We start from the raw sequence: 13,588 nt of genomic DNA, 5'->3' as shown, positions 1-13,588 counted from the left end.
GTATTGTAATTGTTTGATGATCTGTCTGTATCCTTTTAACTAAAAGCTGCGTGTGGGTGGACTGCACTCCGAGCCTGCTCTACCACCCAGCATGGGCTCTGGCACACAGGAGGTCCTAAAGACATACTTACTAGATTGATGAGTGAGGGTCTCACAATGGAATGGGCTGCCCAGGAGATGATGACTTCCCTGTCAGTGTAATTATTTAAGCAGAGGGTATGATGATCACCTATTGATGATGTGTCAGAGAAAAAGTCGAACACACGGATGGGACTAGTAAAAGTGCCTAAAATTTCTTCTTAATCTAAGAGTTCATTATTCTATTTATCTTGTGCTTTAATATAGCAATTTTTGTAGTCTTAACAACAGTACCAATATCATAAAGGAATTCCATCTTTCAGTACTTGCCATCTTCACCCCTACAACAGGCTCCTATTCCTATTAAAACACTTGCAGCTCTTTTGGATCTCCTGGCACATGACACGCTTTTTCCTTTTTTGAATGGGCTCTTCACCTGTGTGCTTCACCTTCTTGATGTCTCATTCTCCAGAAAGGCTTCCCTGATTCTCTGAAAGGGTGTTAGTTGTCCCATACATGCCACAATAGTATTTTGGCTTTGTATTATCACATGGTATAGAAATTTGCTAGTTCTCTAAACTGTAAGCTACTTGGAAGCAGGGTCTGTGTCTGGCCACTAGTCTTTCTCAACCACCTAACACATTACCTGGTAATAAATATTTATTAAAAGAATAAAGGCATTAATGAAACCATCTTGTGAGGTCTACTGCTTTCAGTTGTGTACAACATAGATAATTTTTTTTTTGGTGGCGAAGACTAGCCCTGTGCTAACATCTGTTGCCAATCTTCTTTTTGCCAAGGAAGATTGGCCCTGGACTAACATCCGTGCCCACGTTCCTCTACTTTATACGTGGGACACCTACCACGTCATGACAAGCGGTGCGTAGGTCCCCGCCTGGGATCTGAACCTTTGAACCCCCAGCCGCCTAAGCAGAGCACATGAACTTAACTGCTATGCCACCCTGCTGGCCCCCAACATAGATAATTTTTAAAAGCACATTTCTTTTTAGGTATTTTTGGCCAACCAGTTGCAATGCTTTCTTTGTGGCAAAATTCTGTCCCAGTGTCAGTGATTTTGAATATCTCCTTAATGCTATGTAGCACAGTATGTTATATGCAAATATGTACCCCAAAACATATATGTGCTTTTATTTTGTGCCTAGAACTTACACTCTTCAAAACAAGTTCTCTTGAGAGTAAAATGTGTGGCGATAAAGAGACCAGGCCAGAATCTGCTAAGACACCAGCCATTTTTGTCTGAAAAAAAAGAAATGAAAACAAAAAATGAATTCTTACCTACTGTGAAAACAAGTATTTGTCAGAGAAGATGAATATCGTTATTCCAGGCTGTCTACACAGTGCCGGTGACAGAAGTGGCAATACTTTAATCAGATAGAATTCTCCCAGAATTTGATGATCCCCAGTCTTCTCCCTAACTGCTGAGCTCTCCACTCTTCCATTTATTTTGTGGTTTCCCACAAAAGATCTTTAAAACACAGAGAAAATCTCAATGAGGAATTCCACCTAAAAGATGATATTCTTGTATCCATCAGGAAAATAAAGGGCGCGTCCTCCATTAACTTCCCAACTCAACAGGTCAGGAGGAAAAAAAAATTAATTGAATTTTCATCAGTATTACAGAAGAATGATCATCTCCCCTTGCACAATCAGAAGGTTCCTCCGACATGTTAATTATTCAGCAATTGGCATTTACCGTACAGATGGCTTATTAATAAACGATGACATATGTGGTGTCAGAAATCAACTCTGGATAATATCTGCCTACATTGGTTTAGCGAAGAGCCTGCGCTCCTCTAACTCGAGCTTCTCCTGGTTAGCTCTGCAGGCAGCGGGGGCGAGAGCCCTCTGCACCTGCAGCCCTGGCCCCCCCCCAAACTCGCCCGACTCCCGGTGGGCGGGGCCGGCTCCCGCGCCGCCCGCGGATTGGCAGGTCACCGGGGCGGGCCGGCGCGTGCGCACTGGTCTCTCCGCAGCCGGTGGACCATGGAGGCTCCGAGGCCCTTGAACCCCGAGGGGTTCGCCCAATCGCTCCCCGGGACGCGAGGGGGCGTTTTGAAGCTGTGGCTCTGTGAGCTCTGGCTACTACTGCTGGGTTCCGGCTTGAACGCGGATTTTCTGCCCGACGAAGAGGACGTAAGCTTTATCAATGAGTACGTGAACCTCCACAACGAGCTCCGCGGCAACGTCATCCCCCGGGGGGCTAACTTGCGCTTCATGGTGAGGCCCTAGGCGGTTGCCCGACCTCCCACCCTCGTCACCACCTCCCCGGCCTCCGAGAGGCTGGGCCGCTGCGCTGGGGCTCTAGGAGCGCGGGGTGTCATGTGGGTTAAAGATACACCTGCAGTTTATCCACTGAAGAGATAAAACCACTGACACTGTAGTAATACACGGTGATGACCAGCGTTCTGCACGGGGCTGGGACCAGGGTGAGTGGGGCATTCACCTGAGGTGCAAACTTGAAGGGGGCTTCCATTCGAGAAAATGATAGTCTAATGCAATATATTTTTTAAAGACTTTAAAATCAGTGCAAAAATCTCATTGATGAAGACAATATCAATTTAAACAAAAACAGGATCCCTGGGCTTGAATTAGGGAAAGGCAAGTGAGCGCTCTCAGATGGTGCAAGTGAAAGGTCAGATCCTGGTTTTATTTAAAATTTTGAATTTTTTTTCGTCATAGGTGTTTTCACATTAGTTTTGCCTTGTTTAAAGTATTATTTACCTTGATTACTGAGTTTTTCATATCCACACTCAGTTTTGCACCGAGGGAGTGTCTCAGTCACCTGACCCTGGTCCTGGCCCTGATTTTGCATTTCCCTACGCTGTCGTCCTGCTTCTTTCCCATTTCCCCCCTATTTCTATTTAACATCTCGTCAGCTGTCCTCTTGTTGCTGTGGAGTCTTCGTGGTTGTCCTTAAAAATGATGGCAAAATTTATTGAGTAATAACTGTCCTCTTATCAGGCAGTGAGGAGCTTCCAGTTGCCATTATAAATGATATTGTGAGGACTGTCTCCCTAGACATAAGTCTTTTCTTCCTCTGGATTAGTTCCTTAGGACAAATTCCAGAAATGGGATGAATAAAAGATATAATATTTTTGGTATATTTGATACATAGCAATTCTTATTCTAAAGGGCTGTGCCAAAGTAAGCAACTACTAGCAGTGTGTAAGTGTTCAGTTTTCACCACATCCACACTGGCTTGGGCATTTTCAGTCCCTTGCTAAACTAATAAATTATAAAATGGTACTTCATTTTATTGTTAATTTTAAAATGCTATGTTGATTGGGACATATTTTAGTTCTTTCTTGTTCTTTTCTTTTTTTTTTTACCTTTTGTATTGTCAGCATTTCCTCTTCTGTTTATATATTTTCTTATAGAAATATACTAGCATTTAGTACTATTTGCTGAAGATAGTTTTTTTCCAAGCCAGTTTTTATCTTTTGAACTTAATCATAGAATTTGAGGATAGATTTGAGAATTTTAGCTATATATTTCCCACCCTTTGTGATTAATTCTATTTCTTGCAAGTTTGAAGATTAGCCTTCCTCCTGATAATTAATAAACACATAATACTTTTTAATACAGCTTTTTATAGGTTTTGTATTTCTAATCTCTAAAAACTATATTTCAAACATAAAGTATAGAGAATAATATAGTAGACACCTGTTTACCCACAATATATATCTTAATATATGAACATTTTTAAAGGAATAGTGTTTTGGGTACAAGTTTAAAGCCCCACCCTAAACTTTTATCCTTCTCTTATTTCTAAAAGTTAGGATGTCTTTTTCCCATGGATTTTACTAGGACATAAATAGTAACTAAATAGTATAGTCTATGTAATAGTATGATCTACTTAGAATTTTTCCTTGACAGGTTTGGAAATCATACATTTTATTTTTATTCTTAACATTTTAATATATATACAAAGTCAAAAGTTAATCAACATCTATAATCTCCTTCCAAATATTAAAAAGGTCTTACAACACAAATTCTGAATGGTCTCCTGCCCATGTCCATGCTGTTGTTGTCATCTAGTATTTTTGTTCTACTTTGTTTTTAAACTCAAAAAAATTTATTTATTTTTATTGTTGTAAAATATGCATAACATAATATTTACCATTTTAACCATCTTCAAATATATAGTTCAATGGCATTAAGTACATTCAGATCGTTGTGCAAATCATCACTGCCATCCATCTCCAGAATATTTTCATCTTCCCCCACTGAAACTCTGTACCGATTAAACATTAAGTCCCCATTCCCTTCTCCCCCCAGTCCTTGGCAAACACCATTCTACTTTCTGTCTTTCTGAGTTTGACTTCTCAAAGTTACTTCATATAGGAATCATACAGTATTTCTCTTTGTGACTGGCTTATTTCACTTAGCGTAATGTCTTCAAAGTTCATCCATGTAGTAGCATGTGTCAGAATTTCCATCCTGTTGAAGGCTTTATTTAAGGATTAAGTCTTTGTTTAAGGATGGTTAGTCACATTGAGCACCTTTTCGTGTACTTGTTGGTTAAAACTATAGAATTCTTAGAAGAACACAAAGGGGAAAAGCTTCATGACATTGAATTTGGCAATGATTTCTTTCATATGTTACCAAAAGCACAAGCAACAAGATAAAACATAGACAAATTAGACTTCGTCAAAATTAAAAACTTGTGCATCAAAGGACATTTTCAACAGAATGTAAAGGGAACCTATGGAATGGGAGAAAACATTTGCAAATCATATATCTGATAAGGGATTAATAAAGAGTTGATTAATAAATAATAGAATAATAAATATAGAATAATAAAGATTTCCTTCAACTTAAGTAACAAGAAAAACTAACAACCTGATCAAAAAATGAGCAAAGGACTTGAATAGACATTTCTCCAAAGAAGATATATAATGGCCAGTGAGCACCTGAAAAGGTACTCAACATAACTAATCATTAGGAAAATGCAGATCAAGACCATAATGACATACCACTTCACACCCATTAAGATGGCTGTATCAAAAAGCAGAAAGGCCAGAAAGACAGAACCGCACACACTTAACCTGGTGGCATAGCGGTTAAGTGCGTGCGGCCATGCTGTGGCGGCATCCCATATAAAGTAGAGGAAGACGAAGACGGGCACAGATGTTAGTTAGCCCAGGGCCAGTCTTCCTCAGCAAAAAGAGGAGGATTGGCAAGAGATGTTAGCGCAAGGGTGATCTTCCTCACCAAAAAAAAAACCAAAAAACAAAAAGCAGAAGATAATAAGTGTTGACAAGGGTGTGGAGAAACTGAAACCCTTGTGCATTGCTGGTGGGAATGTAAAATGGTGCAGCCACTACAGAAAACAGAATGGCAGTTCTTCAAAAACTTAAACATAGAATTTCCATATGTTCCACCAATTCCAGTTCTGGGTATATACCCAATAGAAGTGAGAATAGGGAATTAAACAGATATTTGTACATACACCCATGTTCACTGCAGCATTATTCACGATAACCAAGACATGGAAACAACCTAAGTGCCCATCAACAGGTGAATGGATAAAGAAGATGTAGTATATATATATATACACAGTAGGATAGTATTCAGCCATGAGAAAGAAGGAAATCCTGCCATTTGTGACAACTTGGATCGGCCTTGAGAACATTATGCTAAGTGAAATAAGCCAGACAGAAAAAGACAAATACTACATAATATAACTTTTTTTTTTTTTGTGAGGAAGATCAGCCCTGAGCTAACATCCATGCTAATCCTCCTCTTTTTGCTGAGGAAGACCGGCTCTGAGCTAACATCCATTGCCAATCTTCCTCCTTTTTTTCCCCTAACGCCCCAGTAGATAGCTGTATGTCATAGTTCCACATCCTTCTAGTTGCTGCATGTGGGACGCGGCCTCAGCATGGCCGGACAAGTGGTGCGTCGGTGCGCGCCTGGGATCCGAACCTGGGCCACCAGCAGCTGAGTGCACACACTTAACCGCTAAGCCACGGGCTGGCCCTACATAATATAACTCATATGTGGAATCTGGAAAAAAAAAAAAAGTCAAACTCATAGAAACAGAGAATAGAAAAGTGGTTGCCAGGGGCTGGGGGTCGGGGATATAGAAAGAGGTTGGTAAAAGGGTACAACTTTCAGCTATAAGATGAATAAGGTCTGAGGAGCTAATGTAAAACTTGGTGACTATAGTTGATAACACTGTATTATATAATTGAAAAAAAAAAAAGAAACTTTAGCCTCTGTTTTCAACTGTAATTTTATTCAAGGTTGAGCAAAGGAATTTGTAACTATCATAATTTATTTGCACACCGTCGTGGGAAGCAATGAAATAAAATGCTTACAAACTTGGAGTTGAGAGTTAGGTTTCCTGGGTTTAAATCCAGGCTCCGCAATTTACTGGCTATACGTAAACTACATAACTTCTTTGTGTTTTAGTTACTTCCTTTGTGAAACAGAAATAGTAGTAATAATGCATCCCTTATAGGGTTATTGGAAACATTAAGTGAAATAATGCACTAAAAACACTTAGAATAGTGACTGGTACATAGTAAGCATGTGGTGTGTAAACAATATGCAAAACAAGGCAGTAGAAGAATGGTTCATGGAGCATTGTTTGCAAGTGGGAAACAATCTAAAAGGCCATTAATAGTGGAATGGTAACATTTATTATGTGCTATCCATGCTCCAGAATACTATGTAGAGTTTGTAAAAATTGGGTAGATCTAGTTGTGCTAATATGGAGCAATCTCTCTAAGTGAAAACTGCAAGTTGTAGGCCAGTAATATTATGTGTGGTGTAATTACAGTAGTGCAAGGAAAAATATCACAAAATACTCATCTAAAACATCCAAACTTCTATTTGAAGTATGTATTTCTATGTATATAGAGAAATGTATATGTAAACAATTTTTTTAGCAATGATTATCTTTGGGGTAGGGGAGAGAAATATGTGTGTGGGGGATATTCTAAAGCCCTGATTTATTCTCTATAATGTATTTTGTATATTGTATTTATGTATAATCAATGAAATTAACTAGGAAAACTCTAAATAAGTCTTAGTATTGGTTTTCAGAAGTGTTTACTTTCAGATAGCCTATAACATACACACTTGGCATTTTTATTTTACAGCTGTTTTGTTGCTTTTTCTGTGTGTGTTGTTTTTGCTCTTGGCCTTAACCAGGGAGCAGCATCTTGTGATATTTTCTCACATTTCTGGGAATATCGCTAAAACTTTATATGTGCCTCTTTTATAACATTTACCAACTACCACTATGTGTTAAAATTTTATATATATATAATATCCCAGGTTGTTCTCTTAACAGTAAGCAACTAGAGGACAAAATTTATGCCTGGCTTCGTATTTTATTCCTCGCAATACAGTAGTTTGCGTATAGTCAGTGCTCAATAAATAGTTTTTAGATGAATATTTTAAATTATTATGTTACTATGTATAAAAAGCCTGAGATTAAAAATACATATTCTGAACAGACTACATGTAAGAGTATTATAATCATTTGCATAATCTAACAATCTGACTTTGTAATTACAAATATGTGCATAGTCCTTGTCTCAGGAAATAGTCATTTCATTTATGATTATCTCAGAAAACTTTTCCCCCATAGAAATTCCACAATCAAGACCTATAAGCACAATGTTAGAATTGTTTTCCTTTAATCTAACTATGAGAACTCAAGGAAAATAATGTAGAGCACAAGATATCCTAATTATTGTTGTTTTGTTTGCTTTGCTTTTTGCATTTTTTTTTCAGACTTGGGATGTAGCTTTGTCACGGACTGCTAGAGCATGGGGGAAAAAATGTGTGTATGAGCATAATACTCATTTAGAAGAACTAAAAATGGCCCATCCTAAATTTAATGGTATTGGTGAAAATATGTGGGTCGGCCCTGAAAATGAATTTACTGCAAGTATTGCTATCAGAAGTTGGTATGCAGAGAGGAAAAAGTACCATTTTGAAAATGACAGTTGCTCTGATGACTGTTCTCATTATATACAGGTATCTAACTTTTATATTATTAATTCAATAGAATCCTCAGTTGCTTTACTGCTAAGTTTTTATTGATTGTTTCAGTTTTATAGATAAACTCAAATGATAAAATTATTACTCCTAATAGAATCAAAATTCTAGTCCTGTATCTTCAATGTATCTATAATTCTATCTATTATGTGAACCATACAATAAAACACTCCTTTAAATATATAAATGTAATCTCCATACCCAAAGATGAAAGGTCCTTTTCTAAAAATAATGGATACTGGAAAAGGAAGTAAACCAGCAAATAAAAATTATTTTGAAATTATTGACTATAAACATAAGTAAAAGATTTGATAATTTTTGCACAGATCAGTACATATACTACTATATAACTGATTGATTAAAACATTTTAAATGCAAATTAATAGTTTTATTTCCCTGCCTCATGTCTAACAATCTACTCCTAGACTTTATACTCCAAGAATACTGAACCACTTGTTTCCTGTACATACATTTATTATTTCACGTATCACATGGTTTTATAATCGTCTGTTTATACGTGATACCACACTAAGGGCAGAGACTTTGTATTCTCACCCATGTATTCTCAACACAACAACATGACATCATTTAGGTCTTCAATAAATATTTGTATCAGGAATCAAGAAATTATTGAATGAACTTCCAAGCTTGTTTAAAAAATCATTATTCTTTCAATCAATAGACTCTGATGTCATGTTTTATGTAGAACTTAAAATCTTGGAATTTTTTGATGTTGAACTCGTGTTTTTCTGTTCCATCAAATGAACCATTTTTCAGGAAATTTTTGATCAGCTCTTTTTTCTTCTAGAAATTTATAGGTTCTGCATTGTGTTACTCATTACAAATAAAAAAAATTATTAAATAAATTATTTATATAAAATTAAAAAAATTATTAAATAAAATTTACTTATTATTTCTATTTTATTTTATAGTGGAATTTCCTCAACAAAAGAAAAGAGAAATGCTCAAGGCATTCAGTTACTCTCTGCTCTTTTATCACTTTTCCTTCCTTTCCATGATCTTAGTGTCCCTCTTTTTCTCCCTTCACAACTTCCGTTCTTCCAAAACTTTTTCTCCTCTCTTTTCCCGCTTCCTCTCTGCCAAGGGCCTCGAACTCTCAAATTCAACACGAGATTGAAAATTGTTTCAGCAAGTGTGCCTTTGTTTGGCTCTAAAATTTTATTCTGGATCAGTGTTTCTCAAACTCTTTATCCTAAGAGTACAGTATTGGTAGAACCTATTAAAGTATTTCTCTAAATAGAGTTTGGAAGTGCTTCCTTAAGTCCATGATAATTCTCTACCTGCATTCAAATGAAGAATAGTTCATATTCCTTGAATTACTTGGTTAAAGGTTTAATGTGAATTGAATATATTATTGATTATAACATGGCAGAGTAAATGTTTAGTATTAATTTTTATGTTTTTTTGGAAAATTTTATTTTAGCTTGTTTGGGACAAATCTTACAAAGTTGGTTGTGCTGTTACTCCATGTTCAAGAATTGGACGTATTAAACATGCAGCAATTTTCATATGCAACTATGCACCAGGGTAAGTTACTTTAAATTTTAAAAAGAATGTAAAAATAAATTGGGAATTTTTCAAGGTTAAGTTTTCCTAACTATCAATATATTCTTTTAAATGTCTTTGTGAATTCTTTCCACTGACTTACCATCTAATTATTTACCTTATACCTGAATACCTTCCTGTGATGGGAAATAACTACCTTCTGAAGTAGTTTCCATCTCTGGAGAGCTCCGTCGGAAAGTCTCCAGTATTCTTTTAGGTCAATATGATACTAGAAGTAATATTATTAAAATGTCCAACTAAGGGAGGAAATATCCTAATCAACATGTCAAGTAAACAGTAAAAATTGACTACATGCTAGGATTGAGAGGAATTTCTGCCAAATAAAATGCTTCTGGGACTAATCCAAAAAGAAAATGAAAAAAAATACCATTGATTACTAATTACTGATCGTATTCCCTTTGATAGGGAAAACGAAAGAATTGTGATGTAAGTCAAATTAGAGTCAGAAAGCCCTTTCCTGTTGGGAAGCTTTGCTGCCTTAGAACATAGGCTTACAAAACAAGTTTGGGATGTAGAGTCATTGCAAAACCTTTTAGGCGTCCTTTCATTCGTACGGACTGGAAGCATTGGGATGATATCTGTTACGTGGAGAAACTTTTGAAAGTTATCTACTGATTGGTATTGAAAATTCAGAGAACTGGACACTGGCGTGGGGGAGGGAGGAGGTTCATCTGCCGCACTAGTCTTAATTTATGCACTTAACAAATATGTACAAGGCCCCAGTCTATCTACTAACAAGACCAAAAAAGATTGACCATATTTGGTTTATAGTCTTGGAAGGAAGACAAACAAATAAGTGACCACATAAATAAATAATATTTAATTAGATAATAAAATGTGCTGTAAAATGAAGATAAGCAAATAGGGAATAACTAGTATGGAATATAGATAAGGTATTTGCAAAAGGAGGTGGCATTTGAGCTGAAAGCCAAACAAGAAGAAGATGGCTAAAGGGTATTGCAGGTAGAAGTAAGAGCAAGTATAAAATCTCTGAGCTTGGAATGAGTTTAGCATGTTTGAGAAATGAATAATGTGGTCAGAGGTAGGAGTTGAGGTAGAGAGTTAGGAGACAGCTACACCAAGTAGAATACCATAGACCATGTTAAGGATTTTGGAATTTATTTTAAGTAATGGCAAAGCCATTGGAAAGTCTTAAGCAAGTGAATGACATGATCTCATCTATGTTTTGAAAAGAACACTTAAAAAAAAAAGATTACTCTTGCTTGTTAAGAATGGACATGAGTTTGGTTGTGTTTTTTTAGATTTCACGTATAAATGAGATCATACAATATTTATTTTTTTCTGTCTGACTTATTTCACTGAGCGTAATGCCTTCACGGTCCATCTGTGTTGTTACAAATGATAGGATTTCCTCATTTCTTATGGCTGAATAATATTCCATCGTATATATACCACAACTTCTTTATCCATTCATCCGTTGATGAACACTTAGGTTGTTTCCATGTCTTGGCTATTGTAAATAATGCTGCTGTGAACATGGGGGTACAGATATCTTTTCGAGTTAGTGTTTTCATTTCCTTTGTATATATTCCCAGAAGTGGAATTGCTAGATCATATGGTAGCTCTGTTTTAATTTTTTGAGGATCCTCAGGAGATGTGTTTTGTGTTTGGACACTAGGTAGAAATATAAATGTGGGGAATGTAGTTGAATCATGAGGAGGAACTAGCTATACATGGAGATCTGGGATAGGTTTCTAAGTAGAGGGAACTGCTGGGCCCTGAGGTAGAATGAGTCACAGTCCTGAATGAGATCACCTTATGAGAGAGTGAGTATGGAGACGTAATTTAAGGACTAAGTCCTAGAGCATTATAATATTTGAACTTCAGGCAAAGGAGCTAGCAAAGGAGAATGAAGAGAGGCTAACAAGAAAAGAGGGAAACCAAAGCAATGTTGGTAAGAAAGTGAAGCCAAGTGAAGAACATGAGTCAAGACACCCAGTGTGGTTTGACTGTATGAGATGCTTCTGTAAGAAGGAAAAAAATGAGGAAGTAGAGATGGCAGTTCCATTGATAAGATGAAGGTATTTGGTGACCTGAGTAACAATAGTGAATGTAAGGGTATCCTGTGACTATAGTGATAAGATGAAGCTACCAGTTGTTAGGATTACTATTCTTTCCATCCACCTGTCCCATAGGCTTCTTTGTCTTGAAATTTCTATCAACTGTTTTTCCTTTGATACAAATGTTGGCAAGTCTACTTGTGAAGGATCTAGGTTGGAACATATTAGTCCAGTCAGTCCAAGTCTTGTTTGATATATGTTCAAAATAGGCAGTCATAGCTATCTTTCTTAAGAAAAGTTGGTAGAGAAATCAATCCATCAGAGTATTATGAAATACTGAGTAAAAATGAAAATAAGAGAGCCAAATTGAAAATTGGAATGCGTAGTAGGCTGAATGGTGGCCCCCTAAAAGATATATTCAGGTCCTAATTCACAAAACCTGTGAATATTAACTTACATGATAAGAGTGAGTATAGTCTTATAGGGCAAAAGACATGATTAAGATAAGGGTCTTGAGAGGAGAAGTGTATCCTCCACATGTATCCTCATAAGAGAGAGGGAGAGGAAGATTCAGCACTAGACACACAGAAGAGGAGGAGGCAGTGTGACCATGGAGGAAGACGTCGAAGTGATAGATCCACAAGCCAAGGAACTTCTGGAGCCACCAGAAGCTGGAAGAGTCAAGGAATTCTCCCCCTGAGCACTTGGACGGAGCACAGTCCTGCCGACATCTTGATTTTGGACGTCAGGCCTCCAGACTGAGAGAATAAATTTTTGTTGTTTTAAACCACCCAGTTTGTGGTAATTTGTTAAAGTAGCCACAGGAAACTAATACAGAATGGAAGAATAAAAACAGATTTGGCCATAGAGAAAACATGAGTTAAGGAGAACCTTAAAAAATTCTCACAGGCATTTTGGTGAGAATTGGCTCGACAATTCTCTGACATGCTCCGCTTTGGCAGCCTGAGTTCGGTTCCCAGGCGCAGACCTACACCACTCATCTCTCAGTGGCCATGCTGTGGTGGCGGCTCACATACAAAAAGAGGAAGATTGGCAGTGGATGTTAGCTCAGGTGAATCTTCCTCAGCAGAAAAAAAAAAAATTCTCACAGAACACAAGGAAGAATAATAGAAATCAAAATATACATGAACAAAAAAAGGAACTATATAGGGCAGATAAATCTACAAATTGGTAGTCCTAAAGAACAGAGAAGAATAAATGGAACAAATAATAATCAAAGAAAACAAAATGTTCTTAATCTATAAAGATACCCATGTAAAGATTAAGATAGCTTATAATGTATCATAAAAAGTGAACTGAAACAATGTTTACAGATATTTTCTAGTGATTATTTTTCAATCTCAAAGGTAAAGACTCATACATTTCTAAGCAAAGTAAAACAAAATAATATTATTATTTTTACTAGTATTATTACTACTATAAAACAGTAGTATTATTAGATCATCCTTGAACTTAGTTATTGGAGAAAGTACAATCAAAGATGATCATGAGAATTTAAGCTTAAGTGATAGCTAATTTTATTAACTGAGCTGGGAAAAGATGTAGGGTGGAGGAAAAGGTGTAGGGTGGAGGAAAAAGGATTTGTTTATGTTTACACATGTTACATCTGCAAGTGACTGCAGGACCTTTTATTTTGTTAAATATAAGTTTGTAATAGGTACACCAAACACTGACTAGGCAATGGAAGTCCACGTTTTTTACATGGTGTCTATCCTGAAAACACTTGTAGTCTGTTGGGTAAGAAATATGTTAAAAAAAAAAAAAGAGCAACATTAACCAAATATACACACATATCTATATTTTAAGGAGAAAGGAGCTGTTGTAAAAGCAGGTATGAAATCATA

At 36.6% G+C, this 13,588-nt stretch overlaps 1 protein-coding gene across 3 annotated transcripts in view; it reads left to right on the top strand.

Annotated features, from left to right (window-relative positions):
* The first annotated feature begins 2,079 nt into the window (after window positions 1-2,079).
* The window catches only part of GLIPR1L2 (GLIPR1 like 2), a 34,833-nt gene continuing 23,324 nt past the window's right edge, over window positions 2,080-13,588 (top strand). For 2 of the 3 annotated variants that reach the window (XM_004417878.2, XM_087449168.1), the window contains exons 1-3: window positions 2,080-2,316; window positions 7,849-8,094; window positions 9,560-9,663. In XM_004417878.2, coding sequence (XP_004417935.1) covers window positions 2,083-2,316; window positions 7,849-8,094; window positions 9,560-9,663 — 584 coding nt within the window. In that variant the 5' untranslated portion in view covers window positions 2,080-2,082. The remainder of the gene's footprint in view (window positions 2,317-7,848; window positions 8,095-9,559; window positions 9,664-13,588) is intronic. The other variant, XM_087449167.1, reaches the window with a different exon arrangement.

The sequence above is a fragment of the Ceratotherium simum genome, chromosome 25 (genome assembly GCF_057802395.1).
Source record: "Ceratotherium simum simum isolate JZ-2026a chromosome 25, ASM5780239v1, whole genome shotgun sequence".
Lineage (NCBI taxonomy): Eukaryota > Metazoa > Chordata > Mammalia > Perissodactyla > Rhinocerotidae > Ceratotherium > Ceratotherium simum.
Note: the sequence above shows the minus strand (reverse complement) of the source record. Positions and strands in the feature narration are given on the sequence as shown.